Source organism: Oncorhynchus tshawytscha, unplaced genomic scaffold, assembly GCF_018296145.1.
Source record: "Oncorhynchus tshawytscha isolate Ot180627B unplaced genomic scaffold, Otsh_v2.0 Un_contig_1775_pilon_pilon, whole genome shotgun sequence".
NCBI classification, from domain to species: Eukaryota; Metazoa; Chordata; class Actinopteri; order Salmoniformes; family Salmonidae; genus Oncorhynchus; species Oncorhynchus tshawytscha.
In genome coordinates, this window is record NW_024609693.1 from 193599 (window position 1) to 215950 (window position 22352).

Here is a 22352-nt window from a genome sequence, read left to right on the forward strand (position 1 = left end):
TGGAACTAAGATCATTGCTGTGTTGATGTCCCATAAGATTGATTGAACAACACAGAGTTATGAGTGTGGCTAGACTTTTCACTGGACTTTTCTTAAATGACATTCATTAACTGAAGACGAAGCATCATCTGATGATTGGGCCGCTGATGAGACCTACTGGTCGGAACTCAGGTCTCCTGTGCACGACAATACTTTTTTAACTGTCTGAGCTAAAGCCTAGGCACTAGCTCAGGAAGCAAACACAAGACGATGTTACTCACCACACGAGCATGGCTGACTCAACCATCTCCATTATTGATTACTTGACAAGTCGATGTAGGGTAGATGAAGGGTCGATGTAGGAGTGTATAGGGGATGAAGACTGTGTTTTGTATTCTTACAGCGTTTGAGGGTAGATGTAGGGTCGATGTAGGTTGGATGAAGGGTAGGGTAGATGTAAGGTCGATGTAGGTTAGATGTAGGAGTGTATAGGGGATGAGACAGAGATTGGATGAAGACTGTGTTTTGTATTCTTACAGCGTTTGAGGGTAGATGTATGGTCGATGTAGGTTGGATGAAGGGTAGGGTAGATGTAAGGTCGATGTAGGTTAGATGTAGGAGTGTATAGGGGATGAGACAGAGATTGGATGAAGACTGTGTTTTGTATTCTTACAGCGTTTGAGGGTAGATGTATGGTCGATGTAGGTTGGATGAATGGTAGGGTAGATGTAGGGTAGGTGAAGGGTCGATGTAGGAGTGTATAGGGGATGAGACAGAGATTGGATGAAGACTGTGTTTTGTATTCTTACAGCGTTTGAGCTTGCAGTAGTCCCATGGGATAGAGGGGTCTGTAGTGTGACACCAGGGACCGTGCATATCCTGGTCTGGATTCCTGCACAGGTTCCTCTCCAGACCCACACTGGATTCTCCACTGGAAAACACAACATATATGAGGACACATGCATAAGCACATACACACAGAGACACATACTGTAGATACACATATACTGTATGTAGACACGCACACATACACATGGAAAAGTCTGACGCCATAACTGCATTCAGGTTGGAAACTTTGACTCAGCTGTTACTTTCGGGGCAGTGAATCCTCAGAGTTCCAGCTATGCAGAGGCCTTACAAGGAAGCAAAGCAGTTTTGTGGAGAGTGCTCCGGGGAATATTAAAGTATGTAATCCCAGCAATCACAAGGAAGACGCTACAGACTCAACTCAAAGATACAGTCCAAACACTGTAAACGTGGACTCACGATCTGGTCGTATACTTCACTGCACATAGACTAAACCGAGCCTAAACAGATGCCTTCGGTAGTCTTGTTGAAACAGCAATTCCAGTCCTTCAGTTTCATACATTCAAATAATTGGAATATCTTTAGATGTGATCAATTTGTTGGAGGGCTTGGATCAGGATTGACTGGTACCCTCAGACAAACACAATGTGAGGAGAGGGGGAAACCGATTTGTCAGTCAGTGTGAAGATAATTTAACTTCCCCCGCCAATGTTAAACAAGCTGTGACCTTTACGCCATTTTTCTGCGCCGACCCCTTGACCTTGTGCGAGGGGCAGACTCGCTGGCTACGGGCCCAGGAGGGAAGCTGATTGGCTTTGATCTGCCGGGCCGAGGAAGCACTTCCTGGGGTCACAGGACAGCTCTGGCACATGTCCATCTGTCGCTGCCATTTTGGCTTTTAAATTCCTTTAAATTAAGTATTTCTAACAGCCAGGGCAAACGTTAGCTATGGTACTTTAGCATGGGGGGGCACACGGATGTGGAGAGAGGGGAAGACTATGCGCCCCTCCAGGGTGGCTTGTTCTGGATGTTCTGGAAGCACCGTAAGGCTTCCTCTCTGTCAGCTAGAAAAATAATAGCAGGCCCAGAACTGACCCGGGTGGGGCCCCTGATTTCCTGTCGTTGTTTGTTTTCACGGCTTAAATGTATTCATTTACAAGGGGATTTTCTCTAAGCAACGGGAAATACCTCGTCAATAAACAGTTCATCGAAAAAGACAGAGAATTTGAAAAAATGTCAACGAAACCTTCCCATACATTGCTTGAACCCATAGTTTTACTTTTTCTCATGTGAATATGGATTGAGAGGTAAGTTCCAGTTGTGTGTGGCTGGTAAGTGTGTGTAATGTATGAGGTTTACTGTACCTGTTGCTATGATTTGCCCAGTGTCCGCAGGGAATTCCTGATCTGGTCTTGGATAAATTGCCTGTGTAATTCCCTCCATTGTCCTCATAACAATCTGGGACAGACAGAGATAGAGAGAAGGAGAAGATAAAACACGGAGTAGTCTTAAACCGACCCTATATGTGGTTTATTGAGACCATCTACAGTCTCTTTCGCTCTCTCCCACAGACACGAACGCACGCACACACACAGCTATACCCACAGTGTAGAACAAAACGTGTTGATTCAACGTAAAATTGTTAGGCTACCAGCTGCAATAGGATTGTTAGTTTGTTCAACAGAAATGTTGTTGAGCAAAACTCACAATCCTATTGCAGCTGGTTGCCTTACAATTGTACATTGAATCAACATGTTTTTGTGTGCGTAGGTCCACTGAGACAACATTCTGATAGTGATGCCATCGTAAAAAAATCACGTTGAAACGGGCTTGATTTGTGGTTTGGATTTATTTAACATGTTGTGCCAATCTATAATTGGTGGTTCCCAAATGGAATAAAAGAGCCAGGAAGATTTCTCCCCCATATCGGCTGTTGCTAAGCGGAACCAGAGGTACCTGTAGTGACCAAAGCACTCTCTTTTCCTCCAGAAAGCTCTTTTGAAATGCAAAGCATAGACATGTATGAGTGAGAGAGAATTCCAGCAAACGTTGAATTGCTGTCTGACCATTTGTTGTTTCTTCTTGTAATTTGAGGGAAATGAATTTGTAGGGCAAACAAACCAAAACCAAACATGCCCAAAAGAATGCCAGTCGTCTGCTTCAGTAAGCGACCACAGCTCATTCTCAATATATTGCAGCTGAAGTTTAGAGGTAAATTGCAAATTCAGTACATAGCAGCCATACACCCGATTACACCACATATCTAGTCATTCACATAGCATACAGTATATTGTTTAAACATCCGTGCCATGCACATACAGTTGAAGTCGGAAGTTTACGTTTACTAGGGTTGGAGTCATTACAACTCGTTTTTCAACCACTCCACATATGTCTTGTTAACAAACTATAGTTTTGACAAGTTGGTTAGGACATTTACTTTGTGCACAAGAAATTTTTCCAAAAATTGTTTACAAACAGATTATTTCACTTATAATTCAATGTATCACAATTCCAGTGGGTCAGAAGTTTACATACACTAAGTTGACTGTGCCTTTAAACAGCTTGGAAAATTCCAGAAAATGGTGTCATGGCTTTAGAAGCTTCTCATAGGCTAATTTTGAGTCAATTGGAGGTGTACCTGTGGATATATTTCAAGGCCTACCTTCAAACTCAGTGCCTCTTTGCTTGACATAATGGAAAATTAAAAGAAATCAGCCAAGACCTCAGAGACCTCCTCAAGTCTGGTTGATCCTTGGGAGCAATTTGCAAACGCCTGAATGTACCACGTTTATCTTTACAAACAATGGTACGCAAGTATAAACACCATGAGACCAACCAGCCGTCATACCGCTCAGGAAGGAGATGCGTTCTGTCTCCTAGAGATGAACGTACTTTGGTACGAAAGGTGCAAATCAATCCCAGAACAACAGCAAAGGACCTTGTGAAGATGCTGGAGGAAACATAGGACTCGTTTTACTGTGGATATAGATCCTTTTGTACCTATCGACATAACCTGAAAGGCCGCTCAGCAAGGAAGAAGCCACTGCTCCAAAACCGCCACAAAAAAGCCAGACTACGGTTTGCAACTGCACATGGGGACAAAGATCATACTTTTTGGAGAAATGTCCTCTGGTCTGATGAAACAAAATAGAACTGTTTGGCCATAATGACCATCGTTATGTTTAGAGGAAAAAGGGGGAGACTTGCAAGCCGAAGAACACCATCCCAACCGTGAAGCACGGGGGTGGCAGCATCATGTTGTGGTGGTGCTTTGCTGCAAGAGGGACTGGTGCACTTCACAAAATAGATGGCATCATGAGGGAGGATAATTATGTGGATAAATTGAAGCAACATATCAAGACATCAGTCAGGAAGTTAAAGCTTGGTCGCAAATGGGTCTTCCAAATGGACAATGACCCCAAAAATACTTCCAAAGCTGTGTCAAAATGGCTTAAGGACAACAAAGTCAAGGTATTGGAATGGCCATCACAAAGCCCTGACCTCAATCCTATAGAACATTTGTGGGCAGAACTGAAAAAGCGTGTGCGAGCAAGGAGGCCTACAAACCTGACTCAGTTACACCAGCTCTGTCAGGAGGAATGGGCCCAAATTCACCCAACTTATTGTGGGAAGCTTGTGGAAGGCTATCCGAAACATTTAACCCAAGTTAAACAATTTAAAGGCAATGCTACCAAATACTACTTGAGTGTATGTAAACTTCTGACCCACTGGGAATGTGATGAAAGAAATACAAGCTGAAATAAATCATTCTCTCTCCTATTTTTCTGACATTTCACATTCTTAAAATAAAGTGGTGATCCTAACTGACCTAAGACAGGGACATTTTACTAGGACGAAATGTCAGGAATTGTGAAAAACTGAGTTTAAATGTATTTGGCTGAGGTGTATGTAAACTTCAGACTTCAAATGTGGATACATTTTTTGCTGGTTAATGTGTACACACTGCATGTGGATTTTTGTAAATTCAATATTATTATTAATGTAAATGTTGCTGTCTATTCAGTCTGTTTACTGTGGGAGAACCATAACACAACATGTAATTCTGGGTGTACTAAGTGAATAAAGGTGGTGATGGTTCTAATGTATTGCATGGGGCCAGTCTGCTGTGTGGTGTTGTGTCTCAGTAGAATCAATAATTGGTATGCTCAACACAATAGTCCTTCATCAAAGTCTTTCGGTGCCGGGTTGGAGGAGCATGTGGAAAACAAAACTGTGTCTCACCTTCTGTGTCGATGTTCTCTGTCTCACACCGGGGTATATGGGTGCAGAAGGCTAGTCTCTGGTTAGGATCTGTAGTGAAGCACCATGGGATCTCTGCACCATCTGGGTTCCGACAGTAGTTCTCTCTCAGGTCTCTGTGATGTAAGAGAGAGATACGTACACACCGGTTAAATAGCTGCTTCCCACGTGGACATACTGTACGTAATAATATGACTGTATGTGTCTGTTTCCCTATATTTCTCGTACCAGTGACAGACACAAAAGAAAACCCATGTGGGTATTGAATGACATCACTCACTTGCACTTGTAGTTCTGCGGGCTGTAGGTGTGGTTATGGGGGAACTGGGAGTCCCAGCGTTGACATGTGACGCCCGATGGGGTGACGCTCACAGTACCGTGGTAACTCTGTCCCTGCTCCCTGAAACACGACGATGTAGCATCCACATCAGAGTCATTACCTGGGTCTGAGACAGAGAGGGGGAGAAGAAGAAGGAAGTTGAGAGAGAGGGATGAAAACAGAGAGAGGGGGTGGGTATAGGGACAAGAGAGAGAGAGAAAGAGGATTTAGGATGAGAGATGAGCGATAGATAAGATGATAGACAGAAAGAAGAATGTAGAATGTAAAGAGGTTGACAGGAGAGAAACCAGACAGAGAAGGCAGGAGGGAGAGAGAGACCAGACAGAGAAGACAGGAGGGGAGAGAGAAACCAGACAGAAGGCAGGAGGGAGAGAGAGAAACCAGACAGAGAAGGCAGGAGGGAGAGAGAAAACAGACAGAGAGGGCAGGAGGGAGAGAGAGAAACCAGACAGAGAAGACAGGAGGGGGAGAGACAAACCAGGCAGAGAGAGAAACCAGACAGAGAAGACAGCAGGGAGAGAGAGAAACCAGACAGAGAAGGCAGGAGGGGGAGAGAGAAACCAGACAGAGAAGGCAGGAGGGGGAGAGAGAAACCAGACAGAGAAGGCAGGAGGGGGAGAGAGAAACCAGACAGAGAAGGCAGGAGGGGGAGAGAGAAACCAGACAGAGAAGACAGGAGGGAGAGAGAGAAACCAGACAGAGAAGGCAGGAGGGAGAGAGAAACCAGACAGAGAGGCAGGAGGGAGAGAAACCAGACAGAGAGAGAAACCAGACAGAGAAGGCAGGAGGGAGAGAGTGAAACAGACAGAGAAGGCAGCAGGGAGAGAGAGACCAGACAGAGAAGGCAGGAAGGAGAGAGAGACCAGACAGAGAAGACAGGAGGGAGAGAGATGGAGAAACCAGACAGAGAGGGCAGCAGGGAGAGAGAGAGAAACCAGACAGAGAGAGAAACCAGACAGAGAAGGCAGGAGGGAGAGAGAGAAACCAGACAGAGAAGGCAGGAGGGGAGAGAGAGAAACCAGACAGAGAAGGCAGGAGGGGGAGAGAGAAACCAGACAGAGAGGCAGGAGGGGGGGAGAGAGAGAAACCAGACAGAGAAGGCAGGAGAGAGAGAAACCAGACAGAGAAGGCAGGAGGGGGAGAGAGAGAAACCAGACAGAGAGGCAGGAGGGGGAGAGAGAGAAACCAGACAGAGAAGACAGGAGGGAGAGAGAGAAACCAGACAGAGAGGACAGGAGGGAGAGAGAGAAACCAGACAGAGAAGACAGGAGGGAGAGAGAGAAACCAGACAGAGAAGGCAGGAGGGAGAGAGAAACCAGACAGAGAGAGAAACCAGACAGAGAAGACAGGAGGGAGAGAGTGAAACAGACAGAGAAGGCAGCAGGGAGAGAGAGACCAGACAGAGAGGGCAGGAAGGAGAGAGAGACCAGACAGAGAAGACAGGAGGGAGAGAGAGAGAGAAACCAGACAGAGAAGGCAGGAGGGAGAGAGAGAAACCAGACAGAGAAGACAGGAGGGAGAGAGAGAAACCAGACAGAGAAGACAGGAGGGAGAGAGAAACCAGACAGAGAGGAGGGAGAAGAAACCAGACAGAGAAGGCAGGAGGGAGAGAGAAACCAGAGAGAAACCAGACAGAAACAGACAGAGAGAAGGCAGCAGGGAGAGAAGACCAGACAGAGAAGGCAGGAAGGAGAGAGAGACCAGACAGAAGACAGGAGGGGGAGAGAAGAAACCAGACAGAGAAGGCAGGAGGGGAGAGAGAGAAACCAGACAGAGAAGACAGGAGGGAGAGAGAGAAACCAGACAGAGAAGGCAGGAGGGGGAGAGAGAAACCAGACAGAGAAGACAGGGGAGAGAGAAACCAGACAGAGAAGACAGGAGGGGAGAGAGAAACCAGACAGAGAAGACAGGGGGAGAGAGAGAAACCAGACAGAGAAGGCAGGAGGGAGAGAGAAACCAGACAGAGAAGACAGAAGACAGGAGGGAGAGAAACAGACAGAGAAGGCAGCAGGGAGAGAGACCAGACAGAGAAGACAGGAGGGGAGAGAGAAACCAGACAGAGAAGACAGGAGGGAGAGAGAGAAACCAGACAGAGAAGACAGGAGGGAGAGAGAGAAACCAGACAGAGAAGACAGGAGGGGGAGAGAAACCAGACAGAGAAGGCAGGAGGGAGAGAGAAACCAGACAGAGAAGGCAGCAGGAGGGGAGAGAGAGACCAGACAGAGAAAGACAGGAAGACAGGGGAGAGAGAAACCAGACAGAGAATACAGGAGGGGGAGAGAGAGAAACCAGACAGAGAATACAGGAGGGGAGAGAGAGAGAAACCAGACAGAGAAGGCAGGAGGGAGAGAGAGAAACCAGACATAGAAGGCAGGAGGGAGAGAGAGAAACCAGACAGAGAGGGCAGGAGGGGGGAGAGAGAGAAACCAGACAGAGAAGGCAGGAGGGGGAGAGAGAAACCAGACAGAGAAGGCAGCAGGGAGAGAGAGAGAGAAACCAGACAGAGAAGGCAGCAGGGAGAGAGAGAGAGAAACCAGACAGAGAAGGCAGCAGGGAGAGAGAGAGAGAAACCAGACAAAGAAGGCAGGAGGGAGAGAGAGAGGCAGGAAGGAGGGATAAAGAAAAGAGGGAGAGAGGGAAAAGAAAGATGAATCTCAGAGAATGGGTCATGTTTAGCCTAGAGACAAATGATCATAAACAGCCAGTACAGATGTTGGATCTTAATTTGACCAGCATTATCGAAGCAAAATAATCCTGTTTAGTCCATAATGTTGCTTGATCGGTGGTTAGGCTATTAGTTGGGTAAACGTTTGCTGAAAAAAGATGAAAAATGCAATACTGTTAATATACTGTGTGTGCAAGATTTCATTGAACTTATGTAAATCACAAACCTCTGCATTTTCCACGGTGCAGGAAAATGCAGAGGTTTGTGATTTACATAAGTCAAATAAGAGTGATCAAATTAACAGCCTACATCTGTAGTACTGTATGGTCTATAATCTGTCTATTTATCCAAAACAGTGGTGCCCCACCACGAGACATACTGAAACCAACACTACAACAGACCACAGACCACAGACTGACATTATGAGACTAATGGGAATGGGCTGTAGCCAACTCTATCTCTGTCATGCCATTCAATAAACGAACACATAGAGTACTAGGCTAATTGCACAAACAGACTGGACAGCCAGGGTAGGTTATAGGGTATCACATATCTGAGTGTCAGGACAAAGTGGTTATAAAAACAGATGAAGGGTATCTGAAAATCTGAGTTTCTGATATCCAACAGATTTTTGGGAGAGTTTAGACAGGTTTAGTTTGGGTATCTAATATCTTTCTCCGTTAAGTACTAAAGTACTTTTCAAACATAGCGCTCAAAGCTCTACAAAAGGCTACAAAAAGGGAATATCTACTATCTAGCATCTGCGAATCCCCTCTATCCTATACTGTACTGGCCTCCTTCATGGTGTACAGTGTACCATACCAGATTTTGGCAGGAGGAACATGCATGTGTGGGTTGAGCCTAGCTAGATCCCTATTGCTTGGGTAGCTTGGCCTCTTACATGTGTGACTGTAAGGATGGTTACTGTAACGAAGGGCTGATGGATGTGGTACTCACCGCCAAGCCAAACAACCCTGCATTCAGCCTGCTTAACAAGGCTTCCTGGCCCTCTGGCCTCCAAAAAACGATCCTGAAAAATCTCTGAACTCCGCTTTTTCATGTTACAGTGTACAGGGACGGATTTGTCGGAATTTCTGCAACCCCTCCGGATTTGTGGGATTTGTGCTTCCATACTGTTTGAGAAATGAGCCGCGAACAGAAAAAAAAGGAAGGGAATGTTTGGAGAGGAGGACAGAAGGAGGATGTTCTTTTGGCTTGATGTAATGCATGCCGGCATCTAACGTCGGGTCACCTTTGTTATCTACAGGTTAGGCAGCGCAGAATCCATCTGGACAAATTATTTTTTACTCCCCGGTTGTAAATCACGGCCCTCAGCCGGGCGGGGCCGTGGGCTCAAGGTCAGTGTTGAACATCCCTTTGGATGAAGAATATCAAACTGTCTAAAAGTGGTTTCTATCCTCTTTCTCATCACACACACACACACACAAACACACATATACACACACACACGATGTCATGTCACGCACATGCAAGTATGCAGGCACACACACAAACAGCCAACCCCCCAACACACTAGCACGCCCTCTCATCCCCCCCCATCTAGTCAAGTCCTCAGTTGTAGTGCCAGGGTTTCAGTGGACCTTGCTTTCTACAACACTTCTGACAATCTGTTATGGTTTCAGCATCCATGGTGTTACAACTGTGGCGTCTGTGTGTTCTGTTGATAACGATGATGAACATTACTCCCAATGCCTCCCAATCTATTGGAACTATCTGTGTCAGTAGCTATTGAGCCATACAGTTAATATATTTCATAAGGGTGAATCATAATTTCCACTTAAAGTGACATTTCTAGTTAGTCTTCCATTGACATCAATGCATGACTAAGGATGAGTTTACACAAGCAACCCAATTGTGATCTTTTGCCCAATTATTGGCAAAAGGAGCTGATCTGACTGGTGAAAATACCAATTAGTGGAAAAAGATCAGAATTAAGCTGCCTGTGTAAACCCAGCCTCAGTATAAATTTGAAGTGGAAGTTAGGATTTGACCAATAATAAAAGTTTCATAATGCTTTGTTGTGTTTGAGTGGTCTGAATTAAGCGTTTTAAACCGTTAAACTCTCCCTCCTCTGCAGTTGACAAATACAGCCCACTTGTCCTCACTCTGAGGTAAATAGCTTTCAGCTTAGAGACACATGAAACACTAAATATCCCAAACAAAGCCTCTCCCAGTCTCCTTTGGAAGGCTCCTATACTTATCTCGTTATCCCCCCAAACCACCATTGTGGCCCCTCTATCAAAAAAAACTTTGGCACTCTCAAAACCACAACTCGGTCCTCCCTAAAACCACTACTTCAATCACAGTGGTTGCCCTCGCAAAAGAGGTTTCTAACCTCAAGGCTCTTTCCTGGTTAAATAAAGTTAGAAAGCCCCTCTACAGACTCAGTGTGGTCCACTCTCTTCCCCTCTGATCACAGTAGAATCCCCATACAGATAAATACATTGAAATATTGAAGAGTTCTATTGAATTCTGTGGGAGTCTCGTATTCTATTCCACTGCTAGGAAGGACTAATGGGGAGATGATGGTTTGTTTAGTGAAGTTGTATGGGCATATACAGTTTATTGAAAGGGAATAGGGAATGTGTGTGAGAGAATGGTAAAGTATTGGGAGGGACAGGGGGCCCCTCTCCCATAGAGGGAGCTGTGACATTGCATTAATGAGGATCCGGACGAGGTGTGTGTGTGTGTGTGTGTGTGTGTGTGTGTGTGTGTGTGTGTGTGTGTGTGTGTGTGTGTGTGTGTGTGTGTGTGTGTGTGTGTGTGTGTAGGAAAATGTGTACCATCCACTATTCTTCTTTACTTTGTGAGTGCTTCCTGCTCCACCTCGACCCAACACAACACAACCCAACCCAACAGAACACAACAGAACCCAACAGAACAATATGCTGAGACCACAAAACCAGACTGATTATCTAACATGTCTGTGATGAACTATGATGTCCTTCCACACTCTAAGCGTTGGTATGCCATACCAGTATCATTAGACAGTTTTCACTATTTGGGATAAAGAGGAAGACAGTAGAAAGTGCCCACACTCACCACACACACTGATGTTGCAGTACTCCCAGGGTGTTTGTGGGTCCATGGTGTAACACCACGGACGCAAACGGTTGTCCGGATTCCGACAGTAGTTGTCATTCAGCCCTTTATCAGGGTACCTGTGAAGAAAGACGGGAAAAAATATGAAAGAGACAGAGAGAGTTATGCTACATGGGTTCATCTCCTGTGTATTAGGATAGAGGGAGCGTTTGTGCAGCTGTGTGTGTGTGTGTGTGTGTGTGTAGAACTTGATGAGGGACTGCAGTGTGGTTGGTCTGAGTATACATTCATCCACAGACCTTCACCACATTCACTGCATACAGAAGGTTGACTAACTAACAGCAGTGGGCTAATCCAAAGATCACAAACAACTTACTTTGAAGTAATAAAAAGGAGTAATTCATTTAAAAGTAAGTAACGTTAGCCATAACTTACTGTGCTATAAATACATAAGGCTATGGGTTTCCTTACTCACTTTTTAGGTTGGTAGGGGTGTCTGTGGGGCTTGGATGAATCCCATCTCTGACACTCCTTCCCACTCTCTGTGTGATCCATCGGCCCTTTGTAGTCTTCCCCGTTACACCTCATACACTCCACTGTAAACGCAAAAACAACGTTAGCACAACCTTCCCAAAATGGCATAGAACAACCTTCCCAAAATGGCATATTTTGACACTATATTAAAAAGGGAAACACGATTAAAGATGACTACATAATAGTCTGACTTTTATCTTATTGTAAAGTTGATCACTTTAATAATGTTAGCAACATGCTTATCTCTCAATCTTTGTACAATATTCAATGAGAACTAAGATACTAGCATACTAAACATTTCTTGACACGGTAGTGAATTGGTATTCCCTGGTGCGTCAAAAACAACATTCTTGTTCGGGTACAAGAGCACAAGATATGTTTTTCTAGGTTGTTATTGGGATAACAGAGGGTTGTTATCAGACTGTAGTGGTACACTATTAGCAAGCAGAGTTCAGTTGAAAAAACCTTCCAAAAACATGGCTGCTTTTCGACAACAAATCAGCTTCACTCCAGTAAATGACATATCATTGACATTTCAAAGATGTCTATGTTGGGCAAACCAAAGGGCCATTTTTCCAAGCACAGATTAAGCCTAGTCCTAGACTAAAGATAATCTCAATTGAAAGTGCTCTTAATTCCAGCACTAGGCTTAACCTGTGTCTGGGAAACTGGCCCCAACGTGTAATTGGACACTGCTGGTTGAGGTGTTACCTTGGGAGCACTGAGGCAGGCCACACTCTTGGTGCCTGACCTCTGGGTCTGTAGTGAAACACCAGGGCCCACTGCTCTCGTTCTTGGGGTTACGGCAGAAGTTCCCGTTCAGGTCCTTCTTGCCTAGTCTCGCCGGCTGGAAACTGTGGGAAAATGTGGAGAAAACACTACTAAGCATAAAGTGGGAATGACCAAATGTGTGTGACAAGCACGAGTTTCTGTTTTAGGACTCATAAAGTTGTAGGACTTCATTTTGTTTAAGATGGGATTTCTGTAGGTTTCTCTTAGATATTGACGTGAATTGGGGGCCCTTAGCTCCGAAGGCTAGCACGCTAAAAACTGAGCCAAAAACAAAGACAGTTGGTAGAGTCGCAACATGCTAACTTAGCTACATCGCTACATTATCTTGGACCATAGTAATATAGACAAAGTGTAATAAAAATGTATAGAAAATGGAAAATATTATCTTCTAGTACATCCTCCCTTCACATTCTTTCCATGCCCTCAGGCTAATCTACCAGTAAATGCTTCCAGTCTGACCTGTAAATCAGCCAGTTACTGCTACACATGCACAGTCTCACAACATGGATTTCACCACACAACTATGAATCAGAAACAGCAGCTCAAGCATTTCTTGTTTTCGCCAACTTCGCAAATTGAAACATAATCTATTTCTTCTGCATTGTACACTGCTCAACAAAAATAAAGGATACACTAAAATAACACATCCTAGATCTGAATGAATGAAATATTCTTGTTAAATACTTTTTTCTTTACATAGTTGAATGTGCTGACAACAAAATCACACAAAAATGATCAATGGAAATCAAATGAATCAACCCATGGAGGTCTGGATTTGGAGTCACACTCAAAATTAAAGTGGAAAACCACACTACAGGCTGATCCAACTTTGATGTAATGTCCTTAAAACAAGTCAAAATGAGGCTCAGTAGTGTGTGTGGCCTCCACGTGCCTGTATGACGTCCCTACAATGCCTGGGCATGCTCCTGATGAGGTGGCGGATGGTCTCCCGAGGGATCTCCTCCCAGACCTGGACTAAAGCATCCATTGGTGGATGGAGAGAGACATGATGTCCCAGATGTGCTCAATTGGATTCAGGTCTGGGGAACGGGCGGGCCAGTCCATAGCATCAATGGCTTCCTCTTGCAGGAACTGTTGACACACTCCAGCCACATGAGGTCTAGCATTGTCTTGCATTAGGAGGAACCCAGGGCCAACCGCACCAGCATATGGTCTCACAAGGGGTCTGAGGATCTCATCTCGGTACCTAATGGCAGTCAGGCTACCTCTGGCGAGCACATGGAGGGCTGTGCGGCCCCCCAAAGAAATGCCACCCCAAACCATGACTGACCCACCGCCAAACCGGTCATGCTTGAGGATGTTGCAGGCAGCAGAACGTTCTCCACGGCCTCTCCAGACTCTGTCACGTCTGTCACATGTGCTCAGTGTGAACCTGCTTTCCTCTGTGAAGAGCACAGGGTGCCAGTGGCGAATTTGCCAATCTTGGTGTTCTCTGGCAAATGCCAAACGTCTTGCACGGTGTTGGGCTGTAAGCACAACCCCCACATGTGGACGTCGGGCCCTCATACCACCCTCATGGAGTCTGTTTCACATGCACATTTGTGGCCTGCTGGAGGTCATTTTGCAGGGCTCTGGCAGTGCTCCTCCTGCTCCTCCTTGCACAAAGGCGGAGGTAACGGTCCTGCTGCTGGGATGTTGCCCTCCTACGGCCTCCTCCACGTCTCCTGATGTACTGGCCTGTCTCCTGGTAGCGCCTCCATGCTCTGGACACTACGCTGACAGACACAGCAAACCTTCTTGCCACAGCTCGCATTGATGTGCCATCCTGGATGAGCTGCACTACCTGAGCCACTTGTGTGGGTTGTAGACTCCGTCTCATGCTACTACTAGAGTGAAAGCACCGCCAGCATTCAAAAGTGACCAAAACATCAGCCAGGAAGCATAGGAACTGAGAAGTGGTCTGTGGTTATCACCTGCAGAACCACTCCTTTATTGGGGGATGTCCTGCTAATTGCCTATAATTTCCACCTGTTGTCTATTCCATTTTCACAACAGCATGTGAAATTTATTGGCAATCAGTGTTGCTTCCTAAGTGGACAGTTTGATTTCACAGAAGTGTGATTGACTTGGAGTTACATTGTGTTGTTTAAGTGTTCCCTTTATTTTTTTGAGCAGTGTACATTAGTTCAGCGGAAGGGTCAGGGGAGACACACATGGACACACACACACACACACACCTTTTGGGAGTAAAATCCCCATGTGAAGCATATAGCCTGTAACAATGGGGCCATGCCAGATAAATGGACACTGTAATATTCATCTTCTGAAAAGCTGGCTTTTAAAAACCTCCGTATTCAGCCCTACCACAGCCCCTGCCTTCCCACCAACTGAGAGAGAGGGGAAAGGAGAGAGAGAGAGCGAGAGAGAGAGAGAGGGAGAAAGAGAGAAAAAAATATAGAGAAACAGATGGATAATGGAGGGAAAGAAAGAGAATGAAACAGATGAGGCTATACTCGGCCTTGTCTCAGGATGGTAAGTTGGTGGTTGAAGATATCCCTCTAGTGGTGTGGGACTGTGCTTTGGCAAAGTGGGTGGGGTTATATCCTTCCTGTTTGGCCCTGTCCGGGGGTATCATCGGATGGGGCCACAGTGTCTCCTGACCCCTCCTGTCTCAGCCTCCATTATTTATGCTGCAGTAGTTTATGTGTCGGGGGCTAGGGTCAGTTTGTTATATCTGGAGTACTTCTCCTGTCTTATCCGGTGTCCTGTGTGAATTTAAGTATGTTCTCTCTAATTCTCTCATTCTCTCTTTCTGTCTCTCTCTCGGAGGACCTGAGCCGTAGGACCATGCCTCAGGACTACCTGGCATGATCTCCTTGCTGTCCCCAGTCCACCTGGCCGTGCTGCTGCTCCAGTTTCAACTGTTCTGCCTGCGGCTATGGAATCCTGACCTGGTCACCGGATGTGCTACCTGTCCCAGACCTATTATTTGACAATGCTGGTCATTTATAAACATTTGAACATCTTGGCCATGTTCTGTTATAATCTCCAATCGGCACAGCCAGAAGAGGACTGGCCACCCCTCATAGCCTGGTTCCTCTCTAGGTTTCTTCCTAGGTTTTGGCCTTTCTAGGGAGTTTTTCCTAGCCAACGTGCTTCAACACCTGCATTGCTTGCTGTTTGGGGTTTTAGGCTGGGTTTCTGTCCAGCACTTTGAGATATCAGCTGATGTACGAAGGGCTATATAAATAAATGTGATTTGATTTGATGATGGAGAAACAAAAATACAAAAAAGAGATGCTGAGACATGGAAAGAGAGCAACAGAAGAGATGCTGAGACATGGAAAGAGAGCAACAGAAGAGATGCTGAGACATGGAAAGAGAACAACAGAAGAGATGCTGAGACATGGAAAGAGAGCAACAGAAGAGATGCTGAGACATGGAAAGAGAACAACAGAAGAGATGCTGAGACATGGAAAGAGAGCAACAGAAGAGATGCTGAGACATGGAAAGAGAGCAACAGAAGAGATGCTGAGACATGGAAAGAGAACAACAGAAGAGATGCTGAGACATGAGACAGAAGAGATGGAGACATGGAAAGAACAACAGAAGAGATGCTGAGACATGGAAAGAGAACAACAGAAGAGATGCTGAGACATGGAAAGAGAACAGAAGAGATGCTGAGACATGCAACAGAAAGATGCTGAGACATGGAAAGAGAGCAACAGAAGAGATGCTGAGACATGGAAAGAGAACAACAGAAGAGATGCTGAGACATGGAAAGAGAGCAACAGAAGAGATGCTGAGACATGGAAAGAGAGCAACAGAAGAGATGCTGAGACATGGAAAGAGAGCAACAGAAGAGATGCTGAGACATGGAAAGAGAGCAACAGAAGAGATGCTGAGACATGGAAAGAGAGCAACAGAAGAGATGCTGAGACATGGAAAGAGAACAACAGAAGAGATGCTGAGACATGGAAAGAGAACAACAGAAGAGATGCTGAGACATGGAAAGAGAACAACAGAAGAGATGCTGAGACATGGAAAGAGAGCAACAGAAGAGATGCTGAGACATGGAAAGAGAGCAACAGAAAGATGCTGAGACATGGAAAGAGAGCAACAGAAGAGATGCTGAGACATGGAAAGAGAACAACAGAAGAGATGCTGAGACATGGAAAGAGAACAACAGAAGAGATGCTGAGACATGGAAAGAGAACAACAGAAGAGATGTTGAGACATGGAAAGAGAACATCAGAAGAGATGCTGAGACATGGAAAGAGAACAACAGAAGAGATGCTGAGACATGGAAAGAGAACAACAGAAGAGATGCTGAGACATGGAAAGAGAACATCAGAAGAGATGCTGAAACATGGAAAGAGAACCTCAGAAGAGATGCTGAGACATGGAAAGAGAACCAGAAGAGATTGAGACATGGAAAGAGAACATCAGAAGAGATGTTGAGAGCAACAGAAGAGATGCTGAGACATGGAAAGAGACAACAGAAGAGATGCTGCTGGAGATATCAAGAGAACCAGAAGAGATGCTGAGACATGGAAAGAGAACAACAGAAGAGATGCTGAGACATGGAAAGAGAGATGGAGAATAAAAAAATGAAGATAAAGAAAACCAGAGGGGCCTTCCTATCAGCAGCTCGGCTCAGCCCTCAACCCCAACGCCTTCCTATCAGCAGCTCGGCTCAGCCCTCAACCCCAACACCTTCCTATCAGCAGCTCGGCTCAGCCCTCAACCCCAACGCCTTCCTATCAGCAGCTCGGCTCAGCCCTCAACCCCAACGCCTTCCTATCAGCAGCTCGGCTCAGCCCTCAACCCCAACGCCTTCCTATCAGCAGCTCGGCTCAGCCCTCAACCCCAACACCTTCCTATCAGCAGCTCGGCTCAGCCCTCAACCCCAACGCCTTCCTATCAGCAGCTCGGCTCAGCCCTCAACCCCAACGCCTTCCTATCAGCAGCTCGGCTCAGCCCTCAACCCCAAGGCTTTCCTATCAGCAGCTCGGCTCAGCCCTCAACCCCAACGCCTTCCTATCAGCAGCTCGGCTCAGCCCTCAACCCCAACGCCTTCCTATCAGCAGCTCGGCTCAGCCCTCAACCCCGAACGCCTTCCTATCAGCAGCTCGGCTCAGCCCTCAACCCCAAGGCTTTCCTATCAGCAGCTCGGCTCAGCCCTCAACCCCAACCCCTTCCTATCAGCAGCTCGGCTCAGCCCTCAACCCCAACGCCTTCCTATCAGCAGCTCGGCTCAGCCCTCAACCCCAAAGCCAGGGCCCTTTCTTGGGGGAGAGCCGGCTCGGCACTCCCCCCTGTGCCCTCCGACCTCCATAGAACTCCACTAATGCACAACATCACTCATCCCATTGCCAGAGGAAACGCAGAGATCTAACTTAGACCACGAGAGAGTCTTCAGTGAAATAGTGGGAGTCCAGTCTGCTATGAACCAAAACCCTTCCATCCACGTGGTAGTCTAATGCCCAGTCCAGAGACAACCACAAGCCCATAAGCCCCCTAGACACTAGTGTAGATCTGACCATATTACTTGCACCTATACCATTAAGTTGCATCCACATGTAGTTCCAAGGATCTAGGAGCTTATTTTGGACAGGGCCAGACTTCAACTTGGACCTGACCGACTGCCTGCCAACAGCCAAAAAAACATAATGAGCTGAGTCCTACTTATTAACATATCAACACGTTCCTTTAACGTCATAAAAGTCTATCAGAATGTCATTAAAAAAAATACAGGATTTCACTTTATCTGGTGAGCTGCACCCCCACCTCCACATGAGGAGAGTGGAGCCAGTAAGAAGATTTACTGCCTGCCTGTCTGTCTGTCTGTATATACAGTATAGAGGAGGAAAGAAAGTAATGATGTTGGGCTAACAGATGTTAGCCAACTATTCATCTCCTTGTCGAGGAGGGGTCCCTATGGTGTTGCAGGCAAACACTATGCACATAGGTCTGGCTCTCTATTTGGACCTCTCCCTCTTTTTCTCCACATCCATCACTGTGTCTCTCTCACTGTGTCGCTTTCACTGTCTCGCTACGTCTCTCTCACTGTGTGTCTCTCTCACTGTGTCTCCCTCTCTTTGTCTCTCTCTGGGTCTCTCATGTGTCTTTTCTCTCTCTGTGTGTGTGTGTGTGTGTGTATCTCTCTCTCTCTCTCTCTTTCTGTGTGTGTGTCTCTCTCTCCCCATATCGTTCTCTGGACAAGGATAAACACACCAGCTTGTCTTTAGATTTAGCCCCAGTAAACTGGAAACTGGAAAACTGCATGCTGAAATGACAGCATTATGATCCAGCGGGAAATGATACAACAAGTTCAAAATGTTACAATGAAGAACTCTGGAACCAGATAAAAACAGCCCTCAAACTCAATTCTGGACCTCTTTTTTCCATTGTTCCCCTCTAATCAGGGACTGAATTATACCTGGGACACCAGGTGTGTGATTCCCCTCTAATCAGGGACTGATTTATACCTGGGACACCAGGTGTGTGATTCCCCTCTAATCAGGGACTGAATTATACCTGGGACACCAGGTGTGTGATTCCCCTCTAATCAGGGACTGAATTATACCTGGGACACCAGGTGTGTGATTCCCCTCTAATCAGGGACTGATTTATACCTGACACACCAGGTGTGTGATTCTCCTCTAATCAGGGACTGATTTATACCTGGGACACCAGGTGTGTGATTCTCCTCTAATCAGGGACTGAATTATACCTGGGACACCAGGTGTGTGATTCTCCTCTAATCAGGGACTGAATTATACCTGGGACACCAGGTGTGTGATTCCCCTCTAATCAGGGACTGAATTATACCTGACACACCAGGTGTGTGATTCTCCTCTAATCAGGGACTGATTTATACCTGACATACCAGGTGTGTGATTCTCCTCTAATCAGGGACTGATTTATACCTGACATACCAGGTGTGTGATTCTCCTCTAATCAGGGACTGAATTATACCTGGGACACCAGGTGTGTGATTCTCCTCTAATCAGGGACTGAATTATACCTGGGACACCAGGTGTGTGATTCCCCTCTAATCAGGGACTGAATTATACCTGGGACACCAGGTGTGTGATTCTCCTCTAATCAGGGACTGAATTATACCTGACACACCAGGTGTGTGATTCTCCTCTAATCAGGGACTGAATTATACCTGGGACACCAGGTGTGTGATTCCCCTCTAATCAGGGACTGAATTATACCTGGGACACCAGGTGTGTGATTCTCCTCTAATCAGGGACTGATTTATACCTGGGACACCAGGTGTGTGATTCTCCTCTAATCAGGGACTGAATTATACCTGGGACACCAGGTGTGTGATTCTCCTCTAATCAGGGACTGATTTATACCTGGGACACCAGGTGTGTGATTCTCCTCTAATCAGGGACTGATTTATACCAGGGACACCAGGTGTGTGATTCCCCTCTAATCAGCGACTGAATTATACCTGGGACACCAGGTGTGTGATTCTCCTCTAATCAGGGACTGATTTATACCTGGGACACCAGGTGTGTGATTCTCCTCTAATCAGGGACTGATTTATACCTGGGACACCAGGTGTGTGATTCCCCTCTAATCAGGGACTGAATTATACCTGGGACACCAGGTGTGTGATTCCCCTCTAATCAGGGACTGATTTATACCAGGGACACCAGGTGTGTGATTCCCCTCTAATCAGGGACTGATTTATACCTGACACACCAGGTGTGTGATTCCCCTCTAATCAGGGACTGATTAATCAGGGACACCAGGTGTGTGATTTTAATCACCTGAATACCAGGTGTGTGGGACTGATTAATCAGGGACTGGGACACCAGGTGTGTGATTCCCCTCTAATCAGGGACTGATTTATACCTGACATACCAGGTGTGTGATTCCCCTCTAATCAGCGACTGATTTATACCTGGGACACCAGGTGTGTGCAATTCATGATCATGTAGAAGAGAAAAGCAGCAGGCTCTGGACCTCGTAGGGTAAGACTTGAGTACCCTGCAATAGAGCAACCTCCAAATACACTTTAATACAACTGACTACACAACCTTTACCTAACAAGCTACTATACCAACTTCAAAACACTCCTTTAGTGATATTACAATCCAAGTCCTAACATCAGACAGCAGATGTAAGCCCTGAAAAGTCACACCTGCAATCAGTGATCAGTCAAGCATTCCAATAATAGGTACATGAAACCCAAATGATGCATGCTTCATTATGTGTTATTCTCACACACCGGGACAGTCTCATGCTAACCAGCTGCAACTCTCACCCCTTAAGGAGAGAGGAACAAACTTGTGTTGTGGTTCAACTGGAGGGTGCTACGATGCATTCAGTTACTCGTCAGAAAAGGTCGCTGAACTAGGCTGTATATCAAACGCAGGAATATTTAGAGGTCTGTACATCTGTCCATTTGTGCTGGGGTCTGTGTGCATATCCATCTCTCTGTCTGTCTGTGCATATGTGATTCATTCAATCAGTCAGACAGTTTGCATGAATAATCCGGCAGCTGATCAAGGGGGAGGGGAGGAGGGGGAGAGTCAAGGTGTCCTGGGGGAGGTGAGAGTGGGCCCTGTATTTTCATCTGGGTCAGAGGCTTGCATTTTTCTCATGTCTGTGGCTTAGTGAGCTCAGCTGGAGAGCACATAGCACATTACCTCTGTCTATACATCTCTACACTCTCTCTCTCTTCTCTCTCTCTCTACACTTTCTTTCTTTCTCTCTCTCTACACTCTCTCTACACTCTCTCTCTCTCTACACTCTCTTTCTCTCTCTCTCTACACTCTCTTTCTCTACTCTCTCTCCCTTCACTCTCTCTCCTTCCTTATGTTTCTTTCTTTTTCTCTCTCTATCCATCTGTTTCTCTATCTCCCCCTCTTTCCCTGCCTGCTTTCTCTCTTTCGTTCACTCCCTCCCTCCCTCTTTCTCTCTCCACTCTTCTTTAACTTCATCTCCATTATCTCCTCTCTCCTTCCTCTCCGACCCCAAACATTGCTGTTAAAATGTCTTGTGGCTAACGAGCAGTGCTAACAAGAACCTGGCTCCAAACCATCATTAGATATTCACTGGTCTCGCTTAGCTTAACCTGAGAGCTTTTCCTGCTGTACCTACTGTACTTGATGACCTTTCCTCTTTCCTTTCTGCCAACCCTCCCTCCCTCTCTGACAGTTTGTTTTTTGTTTAACTAGAGCGATGTAAGACGGGATAGGTCTAGGGGGGGTTGGATGTGGGTGTGGGTGTGTGTTAGGTGTGTATGTGTGTGTGTGTGTGTGTGTGTGTGTCATAACTCTACAGTGGTTAAGTGATGTATAAGTGTTTGGCTCTTCCATTCACTGCTGTGAGAAGAGGGGGAGACATTCTGTCTCAAAGAGTTTTACACAGAAGGAGCTCAACTCATTAACCATCTGAGTATGTCACCCAACAATCCCACTTTAGCCTACAAGGCCCAACACTCTAACAAAAGCCTTAGAAATACCACAGACTGACAAATCTGCATATCCCACAGAAAAATAACATTTAAAAATTTGGTAAAATAGAGAAAATTACGTGTGTTCGTGAGGGAAGGATTCAGTCCATGACTGACAGGGAATCTTGGCCTTGGTTACCGCCCTCCTGCCTTTGTAGTTCACCCCGGAACCGATGATACACTCCCTCACATAATCTAAAAATGCCAAGACGAGAGAGAAAGACAGAGACACAAACATTCATGTCAGAGTTAGCAAAACACTGTCATTATTTGCATGGAAGATATAGCTCCCTAAAGTTAATTAAATGTCACTTTGGGGCGTTTCGTCAATTCTCAAGCGCGAGACTCCACAGCTTAAACAATCCCTTGGGTCCAAACTGTAAACAGCGGCCATGTTGTTTATGCTCTGGTTGGTTCACCACATGTTTGTGTGCACATCTCTGGCCACTGGAGTTACATAACTAGAG

At 46.0% G+C, this 22352-nt stretch overlaps 1 protein-coding gene across 1 annotated transcript in view; it reads right to left on the minus strand.

The window, feature by feature from the left end:
- The window catches only part of hgfa (hepatocyte growth factor a), a 46983-nt gene that overhangs the window by 19551 nt on the left and 5080 nt on the right, over positions 1-22352 (minus strand). Inside the window, exons 4-11 of the mRNA XM_042316984.1 lie at positions 21966-22080; positions 12360-12502; positions 11590-11710; positions 11115-11233; positions 5327-5492; positions 5029-5162; positions 2151-2244; positions 789-910 (exon numbers count right to left, since the gene is read on the minus strand). Of these exons, the coding sequence (XP_042172918.1) occupies positions 789-910; positions 2151-2244; positions 5029-5162; positions 5327-5492; positions 11115-11233; positions 11590-11710; positions 12360-12502; positions 21966-22080 (1014 nt within the window). The remainder of the gene's footprint in view (positions 1-788; positions 911-2150; positions 2245-5028; positions 5163-5326; positions 5493-11114; positions 11234-11589; positions 11711-12359; positions 12503-21965; positions 22081-22352) is intronic.